Genomic DNA, 22,320 nt, shown 5'->3' on the forward strand with positions numbered 1-22,320 from the left:
TAGTTATGCTAGAAATATACTTTAGCTTTGTACTTGTGTAGCACTTCATCAAATCCAGAAGACCCCAAAGCCCTTCACACTACAGTCATTCACCCATCCATGCACACACACTGTCACACACTGATGGTGGCAAGCTACTGGATAGTAGCCACAGCTGCCCTGGGGCAGTCTGCAAGAAGCGAGGGACCAGGCCCTGCAACCCCACCAGCAGGCAAGGTGGGTGAAGTATCTTTCCCAAGGGCACAACGACAGAGCAGGGATCAAACCAGCGTCGCCACCATCGGCATCAACTTTTTGCGTACGCTCTTCTTCTGCTACCAAGTGTTGCGCAGATTTTAGCAGCAGTAACATCCACTGTTTTGATGAACTGCAAACAAACAAACAAAAAAAACAACAAAATTCAAAGGGACTATCTTCACACCTACATAACTTGAGACATCAACGACACAAAGGTGTACTAAGGCTTTATTGGGTGAACATTCGGGCTGCATGATGCTAGAAAATCTTGTGATAGTGACATTATTGGTTAACATCACAATGGCAGTTGCAATATATGCCTATTTTCTTATTTTCTCTCTTTCTCAACTGTTTGTGATCTTAAGCTTTTTGGGTAATGCTAAATATTAGAATAGCATGGCAAATGAAAATTCATAACTTGGAAAATATGATTAACAATATATCCATGTTATATTGTGCACCCTTAGTGGTCATAATGTAGTTGTAGTCAGTGTGTGTACTGACAACCAAATGTGATGTCTGACATGGTTTGTGGTTGTTAAAACACCTGTAATGCAGAAGATTTATTTTGCCTGCAAATATACATTGAAAAGAAATATTAAAAAACATTCACTGCAAGCCGGTAAACAGGGTTCTGTCAATAATTTGATTTTAAAAACAGGGAAAGCAATTTTGAAAGCTTAACAATAACCATTTTGTAAACTGGGTTTGCTGCGATGTCTTTACATTAGTTGTTGATGTTTAACTCTGGCCTCTCCCTTAAGAGTCTCTGTTTTCTTTTTTATTAGCATGCCTCACTTCTCTGTCAGATTATCTGCTGCTTCAGTGCTGAAATAAATCCAAAGGGCACATGGGATAGGAATTTGCAGATACCTGTTTGTGGAAGCATTTAAGCCTGTCACCATTTATCACAGCTGCATTTTTAGTGTCCTCTTGAAATCTGTTTTAGCAGGGACAGGCCAGGACCCTGATGAGTAAAGCAGCCAGGCACAGAGGGTGGAAAGAGTGTGATAGAGTCACTGTGAGGCCTCCACTATCCAAGCCCTACATGAGGTTTAGACCAGTAAACAATTCATGGAGAATTTAGACAAACTATAAAAAATGTAATTGGGAATGGACCCATTTGAATACTAGCAGCTAAACACACACTTTGTCTTCAGACCACCACCAGAGAAGTGGTCCAGGTAGAAAAAGGCGATAGTGGGGTTGGGGAGGTAAGCTAGATGTTGATACAAACGTTGTAGCTGAGAAGTCCGTAGGGTAATTGGATAAGCAGGTAAGTGGAGATGGGACATAGGTCGCTGAGATGATGAGGGTTCTGTCAGGGTGCATATTTTAAAGCCTGTGTGTGTGCATATGTGTCTGTGTGTGTATTTGGGTCTGCAGAGGAAGAGCAATGTGATCCTTGTAGGATTCAGGGGCCCACACACAAGGTCTGAGAGAGATCTGGCTATGAAACTCAAGATGGTCAGTTGGGGAGTGAAAAAGGAAGGAGGGTTCAAAGGGTTCCTTAATTTGAAAAGCTTGTTTTTCTTTTTTTTTTTTACTTTTGTGTAGGTTTTTTTTCCCCCAGTTATTGCCTTGTCATCCTTTATGTTGTCATCTAGGGATCTTTTCTTTAGGCCAGGTAAGGGAATTCATTCTTATCGAGATGAAACATGAATTTGCCCTCATTGTTTACATCTCTGCCTCAGGAGGCATGATGGCAAACTTCTGTTTTTTATCCTTTTGTTTTAGTGCCATTAGACGTTATTCCTGTTAGAAGTTTTTATTTTATTTTACTTTTTTTTACAATTGTTGTAAAAATTTAAAAACACAAACTTACAGTGGATTTAGTAAGGAAGTCAAGTACTGAATGCATACTTTTCATGCAGCTACATGTCTGTTTTTACTTGTTGATTTGAAAAAGGAAGATCCCTGGGGCTAAATAGAAGGGCTTTTTTCATGGTATTCGTTTAGACTAATGCAGATACGTAAAACAGCTGTAAGCAATGTTGGTTTTAGAATTACATAAGGTAAATATTTCTTGATTCCATGTCTAAAATGAAAACTAGGACACTGCAAAATGAGAAAAGAGTAAAAATATCAAAGTAAGCATTTATTAATCACTAACAGGTAAAACAACTCATTGATGAGCTCAGTCTTGAAGCATCATTGAGATCTTAAACCAAATGACTGGCTAAGCTAATGTGTCATTGTGCTGCTTTTGTATTTTCTCTCCACAGTGACCTGAGTATGAACAACATCACTGAGCTTCCAGCATATGTATTCAAGAAGTTCCCCTACCTAGAAGAACTGTGAGTACATGCCCTTCTTTCTCGTGTTAAGGATGTATTTACTCTGTACAGTGTTGACATGAGGGCTGTTCTTTATGAAACGCACCTGGGTATTTGAATTCACACTGCAGGACGCACGGCATCGGTGTAGAGCGTCCCCTCCTTCTCAGGTGTGGAAAACAGGAATGAGGCAACAAATCACTCAACGTTCACGAACTGAGCCAGGGAGGTTATAAAGCATGTCATGCAGCTCAGCTAAAAAGGCGTTGCAAGGTGACACGCATTGAAGCAACAGTCATGTGACATCCGATGTGGATTTTTGCTTTTAAGGGATTATGAGGGTAAAAACAAAAACATCTGTGCGCATGGACCTCGTTGAATGGGCATAAATCTGATCTTGGTGGATGTTTTTTCTTTGCTCTTTAAATACTTCAGTGTCTGGCTTAGTTCTGCTGTGAGTCAAAGATAAAAATCAGTCTGCCTGATATCAGGTAACATGCAGCCCTCTGAAGACAAAATGACCAATGAATTAAAATCCTCCAGAGGTTCCTGCTCCACTTGGCCTTTGTTAAGATGTTTTTTCAGCCCTTGTGCATCTTTCAGCTGGCCGAAGCTTCACCCGCTTCTTTTTCTTACACCAATCCAATTTTCTTTGTTGAGAAGCAATTTAGTTTTCATCGCTTTGTGCAGAGGAATGCAAGGCAGGAAGGAAGAGGGCAAAACAATGGTTTCCATCGCAACGGGACTTAAAAACTCGCCTGATCTCTCCATGACGAGTGTCTTGTCCTAACTCATCAAAACTGATGGTGTGTTTGATTGACGTAAACCCTTAGTTAATTTGTGTGTTTGGGTAACCTTTGTTTCTTTGAGAACAAATCAGAAGTCTTGTCTGTGAACTTTGGAGAAGGACTTTTTCGCTTCAAGGTCTCCAGCATTGTCAATGAACTGAAGCATGGGCCCTGAGGGCAAAAGCAGAGTGAGCTGACAGGGAAAGAGGGGGAAAACAGAGTGCAGGCCATCCTTAGACAGGGAAGCAAGCGAGAAAAAAAAAAAATCCTCCTTCTTAGTCACGCAACCTCTTTTGCTGAATGCCCAGAAGATCAACAGACTTGATGACAAGAGATATTGTCTGTCTCCTTTTGCAGTTTGTTTATATTCTTAATGGTAACCTGCAATTGATAATCCTATCCATGTAGCAATCACAACTTCATTTCACAAGTGCCAGTCTTAGCAAATGATACTGTGATACACTCTGGCATCATTTATTATCAGAAAAATAAAATTATATTTTTTTAACATTGGACTGCTTGTGATTCTGCAGTTTTAGTAATGTATTGTGATCTGCAACGATTAGCATTTTTCTTGCTATATTTGAAATGTTTTATATTCCAGAAAATGTTTCATATGGGTACATTTTCATTGTACTGAAGCATATTTTGCTCTGTTTAAATATAACATAAACTGACAGTTTTTTTTAATTGGATTATCTACATGAGCGGCCTTTCAAAAGTCTTCATATATCTTGAACTTTGAACCTATAGATTTTATCACATTACAATTTAAGAATTTTAATGTATTTTGTTGGGGTTTTATCTGATACTCCAAACCAAATTGGCACATAATCAAGGAGTTTAAACAATAATGGGCAAAGATTTTTTAAATACTTTCTGGTATAATACAATATTTTACCACCAAGACAACCAGAAGAAATCCAGTTTGAGATGTAAGGGACATAAGTAACATGTGGAAGAAGGAGTTCTAGACAGGTGAGACCAAAAGTTTAACCCTAAACACACTTTTCTCCACTAAGACACATGGTCATGGCAGTATCATGCTGCTGCGATGATTCTCTTCAGAAGGGACGTTGAAGCTGGTCTGAGCTGATGGGAATATGGAGGGAACTAAATATAGACAAAAACCTGTTTGAGCAGTTGAAAAATTAAAGTTGAGGCTGGCGTTCTTCCAATGCAAGAACCTAAAGATGCAGCCATAATTCTGATTGAATGGGTAAAAATGTCAGTCTCTGCAAGTGCAAAGGTAATTGAATTTAAACTATCGACTCCAGGGGTTCAGTACAAATGCACACAATATTTATTTTAAATTCTTTTACCTCAAAACTTTCAAAACCTTCCATGGCTTTTCTTCTACTTCACAATTACACCATAAAGTAAAACTCAAGTAAATTTATCTTATAACATAAAAGTGTGGAAAAAGTTGAGAAGTTGTGAATGTTTTTGAAAGTAGTAAAGAAACATTATAAACCATATATAGATTAAACTGACTCAAACCAGAGCAGGTACATATCTGAAATGAGATGTGTTCATTTGGCAACAATGCACATAAGAATTGAAGTCATGCTGTTCACTTCATCATCATCGTGTCACCTGTTTAACAGCGGTACAGAAACTGCCTTGAACGTGTAGAAACGTATCGAGAGTTTGTGTGTGTGAAGTGGAGTTTGGTTTTTATGTATAATGACGTCCCAAAGAAAAAGTTTCAACTTTGTCATTTAATTTACAGTGTAAGGCAGACTTGTTGGAGAAGTGTTGCACAACTAGAAGAGTGTGCCTCTTCTTCGTGACAGCTGTCAAAGCCCTGGAGCAAACAGGTGATAAATCACCTGGAAGGTTAAAGTGGAGAAGCACTTTCGGTTGTGAAACCGGTAGCCAAACTGAAACATTTGTCAAATCCTGTTTGTTCTTATTTGCAGTTACCAAATAAAACTTAGTTCATTTTGCTGCCACTTTGAAGATTGTTTTGATAAATTTGGGTTTGAATCTAATTTTTTTTCTAAATGTTTTTCAAAGATACTGACCATTCATACATTTTAACTTGGAGTAGCAGCCACTGTGTTTTAATATCCTGGTGTTGGCAGTTTGAATTTTATGATCTAAATTAATAACCTGACTGTAAGGATAAATTAATAACAAATAATTATCGGGGACTACTGGTAACTAAGATGTGATTACATCATGTTGGTTTTCAAAAACCTCAACTGTTTTCATAACAAATATCTCAAATGCAAAGTACACGAGGGATTAAATTATATTTCCACCTACTAATGATGTGCAGATATTCTGAGTTAAGCCAATGTCATAAGAGGGACCCGCTAGCCATTTTGCATGCCATTTTTATTTTATTTTATATTTGTTTTGTTTTAGTTAATTTTATTGTATTTTATTTACCACCTACAAAGCAAGATGGCAAAACATCTCAAATGTTTTATTAGAATAGAAGAACACAAGCAAATACATGTTTTGAGTGAAATAATTGCATGCTACCTTGTTGTTTTAAATATGTCTTAAAAGTAACCACAAACTAACTAATATAATAACAAAAAGACAACTGTACTTGATCATTCTTTTCAACCCCAACTTGATTTGACTTTGGGCTGCTGGAATAAAAATGTTAAGATTTCTGCTTCCCTGTGATATCAGTCACATTCTTGCTTTTTTCAAGCCCTTAGTTTTTATATATATCGCATAGAGTGAAGCAACATGTCTTAGGACCTCATAAAGTATAAAGTCGTCCACCACTCTCACTTTCTCAAAGGATGCAGTCTCACAGTTTATTTGCCTGTGGTGCTAAACCAAAGTGGATATTCCCCATTTGAATATCCACGAATAGATAGGTAGCACTCTCAACAAACTCCAGGCCAGGGTTGAGTAATCTCTCACACCTACTAGTGCTCTACCATAGCCAGTTCTGGTTCTCAGCCTCACACATAGCAGCTCTTGTTGCTGGGAACTCGGCCTGGTCTGACTCATGTTGCATGGCGATAAATCTCCTGCTAATCTCTCAGGCAAGATAGTGTACTTGGGCTTCATGTCCCAGTCAGCTTGTCCCATGCTTATTTACACCCAGGTTTCCTATTTACTTCCTGTTCCCAGCAGGAAAGGGAGGTGTCCCCTCTCTCTTAAATAATTTTGACACGCACTGAAGCAGCTGTTTGATAATAACAGTTCCAGGGGAATATAGGTTGCGTAACCCTAAGAGGGATTAATTATTTTGTTCAATGTTTTTGTGAAAGGACTACTTGCTATTGAAGTTGCAGTTACTAAAAAAAGGGGATCTAACGAAATAGTTATCCATAGGCAGGTATAATCTACGTTGGGCGATAGAAGAACTGACGACAGGCCATGACAAAGGTACATGTCTTTGTCACCTTGAGCTCCATAATCAGCTTGAGAGGTGGAACCTAAGCTGCCCAGGGCGTGTGGGCTTTTAAAGCTACAGCAGTGATTGATTTAAAATTCTGTTGTGCTTTACCGTTTCAATACAAATAAATAAAGTATAGTGAATGTTTTTGAAATGTGTGCAAGCTTAATAATTAAATGTAATTTTGACTCATTATCTCATCCAGACGACTCGCTGGGAATGACCTGACATTCATCCACCCTGACGCCCTGTCTGGTCTGCATCAGCTCAAAGTCCTGTAAGCATGCATCCTCCCTGCCAATGTACACAAGCATCTGCATACAGACTTACAAATATGGCAATACAAAGTTTTCCGCATGACAGGCTTAGTGTAAATGGTGAAGTTTGGTATATCATGCGTTTTGTTCATCTCGGTCCAAAATCTGTATGAGACAGACCCAACAGGAACAGTGAATACAAGAACTGCTTTAATTTTAGTGCTTCATCATCCAGGTTGCATCAGACTAGTTGTGCACACATTGTCTGTCCTAAAAGATACACAAAGGGTATTTTCTGTTGATTTTGCGCCAAGTAAATAAGTCGTAGTCCTGTTTTCTTCACCAACTGAATTGGATTGCACCTGCCTGTGTTCATTGATTAAGCTTTCATCTAAGCGTGTGAACTTCAGGTTAACACATGTAGATGTGTGACAGGGCCGGTCTAATCTGTGTTGTTGTGTGAACTTGCTTAAAATTTATAATAATAAAATATTGTTCTGGCCTTGACTGACATTTGAGTCGTTTTGTTGTTGTTTTTTTCCTTTCAGGATGCTGCAAAATAATCAACTTAAATCTGTCCCCAATGCAGCATTGAAAAACCTTCACTCGCTCCAGTCTCTGTAAGTCTTCAGTATGAACACACACATGCATGCACATATGTGTTTTCATAATTATTTATGGGTGTTTTCTTTTGCAAAACCTTTATATTTGGGTGGAGCTTCCTGTCCAGCAGTAATACCACAAGTATACACAATACCACAAGAACCCAAGGCTATTCCAAAAGCAGAACTAAGGTTTTATATGCATCTTCATCATGTGTGTTTATGCGTCTCTGCTGTCGCAGTAAAGAAAAAAAAAAAATAATTGGTACATGTTATATGAAACGTTATAGTCAAGTACTGAGCGCTCTAATCAGAGTGCATGTGGAGTTCACGCCATTGAAATGAGCACAGCAGCAACTGATAAATATCTCGTTAATTCCCCCAGCACTTCAGCTTTGCTTTGTATTCAGTGTTGATTATACAAATCTAATTCAAAACTCAGTATGATTATCTGCTAACAGTCAAGATAACATGTTACAGACGTGTGTCATCACAATAATAAACATTTTACCTCCCAAATTCCAAAATGTCTGCGCTGACCTTGTTTTATTATTCATTCCAACACTCTGACTTGCTGTCTTCTTGAATGACTGTTCTGTTCTGTAATCTGCATTTATTTCACATAATAAGCAAATAATCACCGAGTCTTGGGGATTATTGTGAGAAGTGATTTTTATTTTTTTTTATTTTTTTTTTACGTGAAACAACCAGTTGAGGGGCAAATATCATAATTTGAGACTGTCTTGTTAATTTGGGTTTTACAGTCTTGTATATAACTACTGCATCACAAAATGCCCACACTTGTTATGAGAAGGTTTGATTATATGTGAAAACTTTCCTCTTATGAACAATAACCTTTGTGCACTTGGGCATTATCTTGGCTCATTTTCAGGTTGTACTGATTTGTCTTTTTTCTTTAGAAGATTGTGAATGTCATCTTGTTTCTGCCTGTAAAATGTTATTGTTCAAAGCTTCCTCCCCCACTTGCCTTCATCTTTGATACAATTTGAAGGTCTTAGCTTTGTATCTGTTGCCTCCCTCCACAATGTGCCTTTGAGCTTGACAGGGACTTAGAGTAATGAGTTCAGCTGCCGAGATGTGCTGAAAATTCAGTTTTCACCAATCACTCTTGTTTTTTCCTCCCCCTGTACTTTACATCTCCTTTCTCCTTTAAATTGCCTTTTCGTGTCTATAACAGATGTCTTTTTTTTTTCGTTCATAGTTTCTGTTGCTTAAGAAATATGCTATGCTAAAGGAAAGACTTGGTTAGTAATAAGCCTTTGATAGCTAAATGTCAATCAAGACTGTTTTCCTTCCAGCGCAGATACTTGAGGAATTTTGAGGGAGGGTGAGACTCACATTCAGGGAAGATAGTAGGACAAAACTGCTTGGTTCAAGTGAAAAAAACACTCATAAAGCTTAAACAAAGACAACTTTATTTTGTTCAGTCATCTTCAAGGAAATGTTTGTCCATCAGAAATCTCTGTCAAGTGTAAAGATTCCACATCTCCTCTGTCCTCTTTAAATATAATTTACATTTGGTGTTATTTTATGTTGAGATCCTGCAGTGGACATAATTTGGTTTTGATTATTGGAAGAAAGAAGTGGACAGGTCTGCCTATAACTTGGATTGCATCATGACTTTTACTCTCCTTACATTTGACAGTTCTTTCTTGCTCTTAAGCAGTGGAGCTACAGATTAATGCTTTCTAATGTTTTACTACTTTTGTAATCCATTAACTGCAATCAGAGCACACTGGCAGTGTCCAAGTGTACAATCTAGAAGTGTTGTTTGGTATCAGTCATATTTTTCCTGACAGTGGCGCTAAGATGTTTGTTTGAAGCAGCAGCTGCAACAGAATATTTACAACCATACAAACCACATCTAAAAAATATTGAAATACTTTCAAAGACAGGTAACACTTTGAAGGGGTGTGCATAAGACTGACATGATACTGTCATAAACATGACATAACACCTGTCATGAATATAAAGAAGTCTTTATGAATGTTTATGACTGTTGTTATGAAGTGTCATTCGGTAAATAATGACACTTTTAATTCAAAGTTTCTCTAAAAGTTGCATTGAAAGTCCATTAAAAATGCCAACTTAGCATTAAAAGTGTCATTATTTCCCGAATGACACTTAATGACAACAGTCGTAAACACTCAAAGACTTCTTCATGTTCATGACAGGTGTTATGTCATGTTTATGACAGTGTTATGTCAGTCTTATTCACACCCCTTCAAATAAAGTGTTACCCAAAGACATTTAAATGACACATATATTAAACCTGTAATAATTAGTCAGCACTGTGATTAAAGCATTTAAACATGAGCATCTGAAGCTTTATGGAATCATATTGGGGAGTATTATGTTCATTTTAATTCATCAAACTGTATTTAGAAACATCAAGGTTGTTGTTGTATTCTAATTTTAAAGCTTTTGCTCTCAAAGGAAATTGACAACATGTCCGTCAGTGAGTCTGAGCACTTCAGAAATCATAAAATGAAACCCTTCATTTAAAAAATCGATACATTTATTTCAGCATGTGGAAACAAGACATTGAAAACGTTGTTTATTATCGGTGTAGTTTCATATACGTGGGATTAATCCACTGATGTTTTTTCTGGGTCTGTAGCCGCCTGGATGCCAACCACATTACAACCGTTCCTGACGACAGCTTCGAAGGTCTGCAGCAGTTGCGTCACCTGTGGCTGGATGACAATCACCTGACAGACATCCCCGTCAGTTCCTTGAGACACCAGTCAAATCTTCAAGCTCTGACTCTGGCACTCAACCGGATCTTGTATATACCAGACAACGCCTTCGGAAACCTGACGAGTCTAGTTGTGCTGTAAGTCTTATTAAGCTTCGGGTCTGATTGTGGTTTAGGATATGGTTTTACACTGCGGCATTGAATATTTACAATGTGATTCACTCGTTTCTCTGGAGAGTTTGCCATAGTGAAGGGTGTGTGCAGAGTAGTGTAACCATCAGACCATGAAGTGTAATTTGCTATTTACACTGGTGTCTTCAGCATAAGCTGTTAAATATGTTCATTAGATCAAGTACACTTTGGCTTTGTTTATCGTTGGTCAACCTGCAGTGTAAATACAGGTCAGTGTTCAAGCATTATTTGAGGTCTGAAAGCACTGCATCTCTTTCGTTATTTTGACCATTTCACATTTTCTGCAAATAAATACTAAATTTTTGCTTGGACTTTCAGTAGTTCATAGAATAAAAGAACAATGTTCATTTTATTCAAACATATGCCTATAAAAAGTAAAATCAGGGAAACTGATAATTTTAAGTGGTCTCTTAATTTTTTCCGGAGGTTTATATAGTATTAAAGTTGTATGTCAAAAACGATTTGTTCCCTTATTAATAATAGCCAGTGGAAATGTGTTCTTGGCATTATTGCAATCAAAATCAGCTGACCAGCCTTTTGCTTGTTCCATCCATCCATTTTCTTTACACCCATGTCCCTTAGTGGGGTCAGGAGGGTTGCTGGTGCCCATCTCTAGCTAACGTTCCGGGCGAGAGGCGGGGTCACCCTGGACAGGTCGCCAGTCTGTCACAGGGCAACACAGAGACACATAACCATGCACACATACACTCACCCCTAGGGGCAATTTGGAGAGGTCAATTAACCTAACGTTCATGTTTTTGGACTGTGGGAGGAAACCGGAGTACCCGGAGAAAACCCACGCATGCACAGGGAGAACATGCAAACTCCATGCAGAAAGACCGGGGCCAGGAATCGAACCCAGAACCTTCTTGCTGCAAGACAACATCTCTATCACTGTGCAGTTTGCTTGTTCTTTTACCCAATTTATATTTGATGAACTGCAAGTCTTTGGGGCCTTTCGGCATCTCCTATAGATCCCCTATAAGAGAATGGGCCATTACAAAATATTAACATCCAGACTGGATGGACAGTTTTTAAGTGAGACTGCAGGATCTCACTCAAAGAAGTCTGGCAGCTAAAACACCTACATCCTCCACTTATGTGACACGTGTAACCTGGGAGGTTGATGGATCCATGCTTCTATAATGATATTTGGACATTTCAGGCCATAGCTTTTCTATATTATCTCCCACACAGGCGACAACTCAGAATTTTCTTTGGTGGCAAATGTGAGAAACTCACATTTCGGGGTTTCAGTGTGGAAAAAGATGATAATGCCAAAACAGTGATATTGAATTAGGTTTATTGTGTTTCGTAGACGGAGAGAAAAACAGCACCGTCCACATTGGGAGCTTGCATTAGATACTGTGTGATTTCACCAAAGTTGTTATTGCTGTTCCACATTTGGACAAACACAAACATCCAAGCACCCATGCACACTGAGTGGTACTGGTGAAGGTTTGTATAAACATACCAGAATAAACAGGAAGAGATGACCTGAATTTATTAGTGAGTTCAGCTCTGCTGTGGAGTACGAATACAGTACAGATGCTTCATTTACTGACCCTGCTCCGCATTTAAAAAAATATTTGTGTTCAGTTTATAAAGTCTTGTTGAATATCTCAGAGATGCAACTTATTTTGCTTTTCTAGGCATCTTCATAACAACCGAATTAAGGAGATAGGAGCCAATTGTTTCGTTGGATTGGTGAACCTGGAGACGCTGTAAGTCTGCAGTTACTCTGTATTTTGTTTATATGTGTGTGCAGATGTATACTTGCATGCCTGCGTGTGTTTATGTATCAGTTTGAGTCAGTTTGGGTTTTTGGACTCTTGTTTGTATGTGCCAACAGCTCCCCCACCCATCTCTGCTACAGTCCTCAGACATCATTGTGTCCACTTCCTCCTTTAATTGCTCTAGGATAAATAGAGCAAAGTACATGATGCTTATCAAAATTTCCCTCCCAACCGTTCACTTCCTACTGGCTCACAGCCTTACCTAATGACAAAAACATTAATCTTCTCTGAATGGTCAGCTGAGAAATATGAAATTGAACTGTTGTTGTTCATTTCTTGAATATTGAAGATTTAAAGGCAATTTGCCTTTTTAAGAAATTGTCTAACATCCTGATAAAGTAAAATGACTGTGAAATGTTTTGTACATGGTGATCATTTCACACTTTCACCAATTGTTTCATTATATTGGAAAAAATGTGTTAGTTTACCATCAGTCTGCGTATGAAATATAATGTATCAAATAAAATGAATTTCACCACAGACATTTTGTAGCTTTGTTAGATGATTCATGCGTGACATTTTGGAGGCTGCCATTGGAAACATTTAAGACTTTTTTTTTAATACACTTTGACAGCAGATTTTTGAAAGTAAATTTCCATTTGTATTTATTTTCATAATCCAATAAACTACTTAACAAGACACATCATGGAATCAGTTTATGTATAAATTTATTATTGAACAAAGGGGATGTGTTTATGAAAGCTATGGTTCTGATCCTGGTTATGATAATTAAAGAAATCCATCTGAAGCTGTTGAAATCTAATAGGCTCTTCCTTTCCCCACATTTCACTTAAGTTTGATTAAAATTGCCTTAAAGGCAGTCCATAATTTTCACATAGACACAAGCTAATTGCAGCAATCTTACACTGTGACTCAAATATCTCTGTCTCTCTCTCTGTTTAGAGATCTTAATTTTAACAACTTGAAGGAGTTTCCTAAAGCAATAGAGGCCTTGCCCAAACTGAAAGAACTGTAAGTATATAACGATTTAAGATAAGGGCTATTAAAGCTATGAGTAACCCCTTTTGCTGTGTTGTACGTTTTAAAAAAATACAAGTACTTTAGTATTTGAGCTATAAGTTTGAGAAGATGAACATTTTAATGCAGTGAAAACAAGCAGGGTTTTCTGGCTTATGCTGAGTGTGAAAGTATTATGAAAATGTCTCTTGTTTTTACAGTTAAATATGAGACGTTCTTTGAAAAGATCGAGCTCCTCCACCCTCTCTAGTGCTGCTATTGCCGTCTGAAGAAATTCACTGCTCCAGGTCAAAAACAACCAATCAGAGCCAGGAAGAATGTCTTAGTGCTATCAGTCATGCTTATAAACCTGCTGCTAAATGCGCTAATGGCAAAGAAACAATTTACCACTATAGGAAAACCATTTATCCTCTGTCACCAGTGGCAATAATAACTTGCCTTAGCATTCGTGGCAGTCTATGTTGTGGTGAACCAGCTGTAGCATAGGAAAGAGCAAGGGGGGTCATGTGAGTGGTGCGCACACACGTGTGATTGACAGCGCCAAGATCCTCCTGGCTCTGATTGGCTGTTGCTGACTGAGTGGTGTATTTCTGCAGTTATTACTGGGAGAAAGCAGATGAGCTTGATTTTATTTTCATATTGTCTTTCTTACATTATACACTCATGACATAATGGTAGTTTTAACAAATATGCAAAAAATATACTTCTTTTAAAAGCTATGTACTATGGCTTTAAGACTGGACTAAAGTTCTTGTGAAGATTTTGTTTACATGACCTCAAACAAACTTGAAAACCAGTAGCTGGATGAAAACAATTCTGTTTTCATCCAGTGGCTGTTTTCATCCAGTGGGCCAAAAGTTTACCACCACAGCAATGTCGAAAACACATTACCTGATTTAACAAACTCTTGATGTTTTTTGGTTTAGGGGAAATTACTTGTTTACAGATTGCTCTAGATATGTTTTCCACTTTATATTGAAGCCATCATTTAAAAACTGTATTTTGTTTTTGATTCATTATCTTTGGTAGTAAAATGAGTTTGAGATACTTGACAAAAAAACTAAATGAAAGAAATCTGCAACTGAACAAGTACTTCATTTTTTATGTCAATATTTTGAAGAACATTTTGCTTCTTAATTTCAATAAGAGAGGAGAGCACAATGAAAATAACACAATCAAACTAACAACTTCCAGGCTGTTAGTTTGAAGGCTTCTTTACCTAAAACAGTTGGAAAAACAAATTTATTTATTTAAATTTTTAAAATATTTTCTGGCTTTTTCTGTTTGGTTTTAATTTGATGGAACTAACTATGCTTGCTGCTTTATCATGTTAGTTTTGGCCTTTTGCGTTATATTGTCTTTGTCACATTAACCTGACAGTGGCGATAAGCATCTGATCGCTGTCCCTTGACTTTTGTTCTGCAGTGGGTTTCACAGCAATGATATTGCTGCCATTCCAGAACGGGCCTTTCATAACAACCCCATGCTGCGAACCATGTAAGGTCAAACTCACATAATGGAATAGTCTACATTTGTTTTCATCTTTAAAGGACACAAGTTCAAGGCACAGAACAAATGTCCAGAAGATGGTGCCATACTCATTGTGCTCTCCTCTCTTATTTTGGTCTCGTTTCAGACACTTTTATGACAACCCTCTGTCTTTTGTGGGAGCTTCAGCTTTTCAAAATCTCTCAGACCTGCGCTCTCTGTAAGTTTGACTTTGAACCACGAGTTACTATCTGTGTGACCTCTTCAAGTCAGCTGTGATCAAAACAAGTCCTAAGCTAATTATATGTGGTTTATAGCATCCATGTGTCATCCCCATCAACACATACCACAGTTTTTACGATAAATATTCCAGTATTAATTATAAGCATTTTGCAGAATGTTGCGTGGTGCCAGTCTGATGAAGGACTTCCCCATCCTCACATGGACTAACAATCTGGATAGTCTGTGAGTAATACAACATTTTATTCTTTGCTGCTTATTTGTGTTTCAGATGCAAATATATAGTGTGATTTTTGTTTATTTATTTTTATCTCTAGGACCCTCTCAGGTACCAAGATATCATCCATACCTGCTGATCTGTGTGAAGATCTCAAGTTCCTTCAGACACTGTAAGAGACTCTTCCAGTTACAGTATTGTGCGTTTCTTTAGAACTGGAAAATGTATACAATTACGGCCACCATTGCAGTATTAGTGTCTGAAATATTACAATTGCAAAAAACTGGGATATTATAACTCAGGGTGCTGGTGCATGAAACTTTTGCTAGTAATAAATTTGACCTTTTGGATTGTCCTTGATGCAAATGATGATGTTTAGTATTAATTGCTGATTCTGACAGAGTGGAGGTGACATTGTGATGATTAATTGTAATCAACATTGTCATTGTAATATCAGTAATAGTATTGCAAGTACATATTTTGCTGACATTGTGAAGCTCTACTTTACAAATGCCTCTCTCAGACTGACAGCAGGGGGTCCATTCATTTCTGAGTAGTTCTGTTGTCGATGTAAATCACATCATCCAGTCTGGCTTCCAGGGCTTCATCCTCTGATTTCCTGTTCGCTTTAGCTCTGGTTGTCTTAAATGCCGATGTTGATCTGGTCACAGCAGCATTGCTGAATAGTAAGGTGGTCTTAATTAATCACCTTTTACTACTTAAACAATGTGTTTTTTAATACTCTATATCATCCCAAGTTGAATGTTGCTACTATGACATTTTGGTTTGTATCTGGTCAAAAAGTATTTATGCTTATTAGAAAAGTTTGGGTTTAATTGCATACTGTGTTATTTTATACCAATCTAATGGAGTTGAGAGATGAAAAATAACATTTAAGTGACAGTAAAAATCGTGACAGCATATCATCTAATAGCAGCATATTTTCTACATGACTTCTGTAAGGTCTTAAAAGTCATATATCTTTTTTAAGCCTTAAAGATTTGAAATATGCCCATTTTTTTCCCCCCATTTTCCCGTGATCTTTTTGGAGAAATGTCCTTGCGTTGTATTTTGTAGTTCAGATATAGGATTTCACATGTAATCCTATATCTGAACTACAAACCCCATGATGCAGGGGAAGCACTTGAAATGAATTTAATTCCAGACTTTCTGCCTTCCCAACAAACCTATGAAATGATTCTGCTTCTTAAACTGACTAAACTGGTTTTAAGATTCAAAATAAATTCAGGTATTATTTTTACATTATTCTGTTCCATCATTACAGGAAAGTGTCTATTTGAGGAGGTTTGGGTTGTAAGAAAGAATCTTAATTGAAGCTTGTTGTCAGCAACTATCAAGAAACTTTCAAACCGTTATAGAAAGTTAGGTAACATTATATTTATTGTAAATTATAAAAAAATATGTATATTGTTACGTTTATTTCATAATTAATGTAAAATTTTAATCATGTTTATCTTAAAAAGATTAAACTTAACTTGCCAATATTTGCAGAATCCTTGCTTTGAGGTATAAGCAGTTTATATAATTATTTATTTATTGAAGTTTTTGGGTTTTTCTCTTAAACAGTGACCTGTCCTACAACGAGGTGAAGCAGTTACCGTCCTTCCAGGGCTGCAGCCGGCTGCAGGAGATGTGAGTTGAATCTTTTTTGTAAATATACCGTTAGTTGTTACAATAAATGACTCCTTAAATAAATGTCAAAAATTCTTCTTGAAATCTGCAGAAGCTTCCAGCACAATCACATTCAACAAATTGACAGAGATACTTTTCAGGATCTCTCAGCGCTCCGTTTGCTGTAAGTCCTTTAAGACACGGAATAACAAAAACTAAGTCCAAGAAAACAAACATTTTACTCCATGTTTTTGTGTTTTCTTGTAATGTGATAATTTATAGAGACCTGAGTAGGAACGAAATTCGAGTTATCCACAAAGATGCTTTCCTCAGTCTCACTGGACTCACCAACTTGTGAGTACAAACCTTACAAATCTCCTCCATGGATTTGTTCATTTTGCAAATGTTTCATAAACATTAACTGGATCTATTCAAACGATTCTGCAGAGATCTGAGTATGAACTCCCTGTCTGTGATTCCGACAACTGGACTGAGTGCCGTCATTCAGCTAAAACTTTCAGGAAACCCACAGATGAAAAATGTTCTTCCTGCAAAAAACCTGCCAAAACTCAGGTGAGAATGAACTCGTGTTTTCTTTTGCGCTTGAAGCATCCAGGAGAGAATTTACTGTGGAACTGTGACGTTTGAGTTTAAATTTAATATAAAATAACAACGTCTTTTGAGCGTCTCACAGAGTTCTGTTCAATTCATCATCTCAGAATAAAAAGACTATGGTGTAACTTCAAATGTACGAAAATATGACTTGGCAGATATGACGGCATTAATTCCTCAGCAGGGTCAGAGAAGCTGGTTTAAGTTCATGGGAAGATGGATGAAACTAAAGAGAGGGCAATTAGAAAACCACTTGAAGGCTACAAACGTTTTGATACATGGGCAAAGATTTACCTTTCAGTCGTTCCTAAGACATACAACCGGAACTATGGAATGAGTTTGTTCAAAGCATGTCCATGTGCAACAATGGGCTAAACCTGTAATTACATTTCTTTTGATGCCCTCTGCAAGCTTGGATTAATATGACTTTCCCAAGAAAATAATAAAATCTCAGTTTCTGAAAGCTGGTAGAGATGGACTTTGAGGTGTTGCCGCTTCAAAAGGTTGTTCATTAAATTATTGAATCAGGGAAAGGACCTTTCAGATTTCCATTTGTGTAAAAAAATATTTTTTTCCTCCTCCTCATGATTATGCCCTACTTTGTGTTGACAGAGCACAAACAATATGTCAATGTTTGTGCTTGTTGCATAACAAAATGGGGGAAAAGTTGAAGAGGTATTAACTGACTTCTGCAGAGTATTGTATTTGATTTCTTGAAATATACATTGTAACATAAAATGTTGAGTTACTAGTCATTGAAAAGTGATAAAAACCAAAGCACATAGGGGAAAAGAAAGGGAAAAAAAAACCCCTGAATAACAAATCTATAAATGGAAACATTAACATTTAATGAAAGGCAACCTTATCAGCCTGTGAGATGTGTTTTGTAATGATATGTGTGTTTTTTCCAAGGTTAAGGATACAAGAGTGTTTTTTAGGACTTGGACAAATTGTATCACAAAAGCACAAGCACTCCACAGGAGTAATACAGACTGCACTGCATAAACTCACACTGAGTGCTCTGTTGTTGTTTAGTTTAGCTGATACCCTGGAAACAAATGAGAAATTGCATGCAAAGAGACAGCAAAGCAGAATCCAACTCTGCGTGTTAACATTTAATGAGGAAGCCAGGCAAATCTGTTTTCTGCATATTTGTTGCTATTCTAGGAAAACATCCAAATATTTGGGCGAAAACAATCAGAAAGCCCAAATATTTGCTGAGCCACACACTTCTAATAATCTTTTTAGGAGTGTTTTTAAAGATGACGTGCCCATATCAACAACAGACTCTTAAATTCCTTATTTTAAATTATTGTTTGCAGGTCCATCTCTGTCCCTTATGCCTACCAATGCTGCGCGTTTATTGGATGCGACTCGGTGACGAGGTCTGCTGAGCAAACGGACGTGAAGAAATCTACAGGTGGGAATGAACGCTCGTCTTTTTTTAGAAATAAATAGCCGACGTGTTAACTTGTGCTGTCTCTCATAGAGGATGGATTCACGTGGTTTGGTTTAACTAAATCTCTATGTAGAATTAACAACAAAGGTTTTAAAGCTGGATTTAGAAAATAAGACTCCGCGGTAATATAAAAAAAATTCTCAGGCTCAGAGTCAGAAGAAAACCATCCAAACTATATTTAATGCAATATTCAATGACAGACTGGATAAAATGAAGACATGAGTAAACTCGTGTTAAGTTAGTCATTATTAAGACACCAAAACACAGCATTGTTTGTGATAAAATTATAAATTCAACATGAATGGGTTTTGCAATTAGTTCTATAATTTTTCTTAGATGGTGTAAATATTAATTTAGAATAAATTTCAAAATAATATGTTAGTTTTTTTTTGGATGGCTGTTTATAAATCTTAAAACAGAATTATCATGATAATTTAGGTTTAAGGAAAAATTATTTAGTTATTCACCTACAGCATCAATGCAGAGTTAGAGCTGCACTAAATGTGGGTTTAATTAGAAAATGTTCATTTCAAGTCATTAGAAACTTTAAACTTCACTCTGAATTGGGGCGAAAGACTTTTTGGGATTTGTCTTGCACTTTGAAAACGTGATTTGTGTACATCTCTGCTGATTACACACATTCACATAGTCTGATCACTCTTTTTTTATGTCTACTTTTGTGCCGTTGTAGGTGTAGAAGGTGGTGAGCAGGTCTCAATGATAATGCATTGTTCACCTTCACCAGGTAAACGGTCAAGCCTCTCTAATCTTGTCTCTGTGTTTATGAAACAATGCTGAAAAATTCTTAAAATGATCTTATTACATTTTAATTGCTAAGCATCTAAACTGTTTCTGTGTTCAGGAGCCTTCAAGCCTTGTGAGCACCTCTTGGGGAACTGGATGATTCGTCTGACAGTGTGGTTTATCTGCCTGGTGTCGCTGGTCTTCAACAGCCTGGTGCTGGTGACCACCTTCTCGCCCGCTCACCGAGCCGCCGGTTATTCCCACTACCTGACTCCGTCTTTGTCACCAGCCAGGCTGCTAATGGGTCTGCTGGCCCTGGCCAACCTGCTCACTGGCCTGTACGTCGGCATTCTGACCGTGCTCGACGCGGCAACGTGGGGATCCTTCGCTGAGTTCGGCGCGTGGTGGGAGATGGGTCCCGGCTGTCAGATCACCGGAGCTCTCGCCGTGTTCTCTTCGGAGTGGTCGGTGCTGCTGCTGGCGCTGGCAGCCGTGGAGCGCAGCATGGCGGTCCGGATGATCCTGGGAAAAGTGCTGATGTCGCCCAGGAGGAACGGCAGCAGCCATCGCAGGTGTTTTAGAGGTTACCAGTGCTTTGGCCTGGCCGCGGGGCTGCTGGGGTTGCTGGCGGCGGCCGGAGCATGTCTGCCTCTTCTGACCTTCAGCGACCAGTCGTCTTCTCCCCTCTGCCTGCCGTTCGCTGGTGGGGAGAGTCCGGCTCTCAGTGTCACAGTCATTCTGGTCCTGCTCAACGCCCTGGCTTACCTCTTCACAGCTGCAGTTTACACCCAGCTCTACTGCCACCTCGGCAGGGTGGAGCTGGCGGACCCAGAGCAGACCGGCGCCCTCCGTCATGTCGCCTGGCTCATCTTCACCAACTGCATCTTCTTCTGTCCCGTCGCGGCTTTTTCCTTCGCCCCTCTCCTGACCGGCTCCACGGCCGGCGGCCCGGAAATCGCCAAGTCCGTCACCCTCATTTTCTTCCCCCTCCCCGCGTGCTTGAACCCAGTGTTGTATGTGTTTTTCAGCCCGGCCTTCAGAGAGGACTGGTTAAGGCTGCGCGGTCACATGGATTTGACCCAAGAGGTGAAGGCCGGCACTGAAAGCGGCTGCGACGATGGCGGTGGAGGGTCTGAGCTCACAGACGAGGGATCCTTCTCCCACCTGGGCTTTGACTGTGGTGTGTACTCTCAGCTTTGTGGAGAGACTGTGTGCGAACAGTGCGAGGCAGTCCTGCGTGCCCGGACCTGCTCTTCCCCCTCAGCCTCCTCGGTCTGCAGACATTTAGTGAAGTCTCACAGCTGTCCCACCCTTCTGGCTGGAGCCGCCATATGCCCGCGCTCCGAGGGGTTCTGGGCAGACAGCGGCACGCCCTCTGCTCAGTCCGAGTACGCCGATGAGGGGGACTCGTTTGTTTCAGACAGTTCAGACCAGGTTCAAGCCTGTGGCAGAGCCTGCTTCTGCCAAAGCAGAGGACTTCCTCTTGTACACTACTCATACAACATACCTCGAGTCAAAGACTAAGGTTGCCTCAGTGCTCCAGTACGTCAGTGTGCACAGATATGTCTGTCATGTGAATTTAGATTCTTCAAGATTATGTAATTTTTTTAAATATAAATATATATATATATATATATATATATATATATATATATATATATATATATATATATATATATATATATATATATATGTCAGAACAGAAAATGTGCCAACTACCTTTGCAATTCATCAAGCACTTATGTTTGTAATTACTGTTAGCAAAGATGCAACCAATCATTGAAAGGGAATTTCCAGCAGAAAGATAATTTCTAGATGAAATGAACTGAGTACTTCATGTTACAAACTGCTCAACTAAAGAAAACCTGACCACCGGTGCCTGCCTGCCTCTTGCGATCAACTGACATGACGACGACGCAAGCTAAAGGGGGTCAAAGATGTAATGATTTTTTTTTTTTTATTATCTGTTCTGTACTGATAAGCTTTGTTAAGGTATCATGCAACAAATTTTAACATGTCTCCACAGCAAGTTTATTTTTTTAATTTGATGATTTTATATATAAATGTAGCAAATGTAATAATCATTGTTAGATTTTTTTTTTAGGGTTGTTTTGTGTGTGTATGTGTGAATGTTTAAGGTGATCCAGGGTTCCGACACATTTTCCAGGTCGAGATGAGGTTGGAAAAACAAAATAGGAAAAGTTATTGTATTTTCAGACTTCTCTTTCCCATTTTCTAAAAGTTGTGTTCTTTGTTATATCCTTCCCACTTTGTGTCCATCTTTTCTTCGTTGTGTCATTTCCTTCCCTACAATCTTATGTCCTTCTGTCTTTACATTTTGTTCCCTATCTATCCTCCTCATTTTCTTGTTTTTCTTCCTCTTAATGTCTTTTATCCCCCTTCTCTTCTTCCTTATGTCCTTCCTTTATTGTCACCTTATGACCTTCTCCTTCCCTCCTGTCTGCTTTTTCCTACATTTCCCTTTTTTCAGTGAACTTCAATATTAAATATAAAAGAACGCTGGAAAGTTGAGTCATGAAACGTAAGCGATCAATGTATTGGAATCCTGGTGACGTTCACCTTGTGAGGGTTGAATGATTTAGCATCGATAACTACTAGCCAATGAGCACGTGATTGTCACACACCGGCGCAGCAATGGTGGAGGTCAGTCTGTAAGAAAAAAAGAAAGTCTTTTGCTTTAACCTCCTCATAC

At 38.5% G+C, this 22,320-nt stretch overlaps 1 protein-coding gene across 1 annotated transcript; it reads left to right on the top strand.

Moving 5' to 3' along the window:
- The first annotated feature begins 2,112 nt into the window (after positions 1-2,112).
- Positions 2,113-21,265, top strand: LOC106945289 (leucine-rich repeat-containing G-protein coupled receptor 4-like). Its single transcript, XM_015028861.1, has 17 exons — positions 2,113-2,534; positions 6,877-6,948; positions 7,477-7,548; positions 10,172-10,387; positions 12,094-12,165; positions 13,141-13,209; positions 14,641-14,712; positions 14,852-14,923; positions 15,100-15,168; positions 15,261-15,332; positions 16,748-16,813; positions 16,905-16,976; positions 17,075-17,146; positions 17,240-17,365; positions 18,727-18,824; positions 19,555-19,608; positions 19,726-21,265. Exons 1-17 carry the CDS (start codon positions 2,425-2,427, stop codon positions 21,129-21,131), a joined length of 2,790 nt encoding a protein of 929 aa, XP_014884347.1. The 5' UTR covers positions 2,113-2,424; the 3' UTR covers positions 21,132-21,265.
- The last annotated feature ends 1,055 nt before the right edge of the window (positions 21,266-22,320 follow it).

Source organism: Poecilia latipinna, unplaced genomic scaffold (genome assembly GCF_001443285.1).
Source record: "Poecilia latipinna isolate Pla-1442-1.1 unplaced genomic scaffold, P_latipinna-1.0 Scaffold138, whole genome shotgun sequence".
NCBI lineage: Eukaryota > Metazoa > Chordata > Actinopteri > Cyprinodontiformes > Poeciliidae > Poecilia > Poecilia latipinna.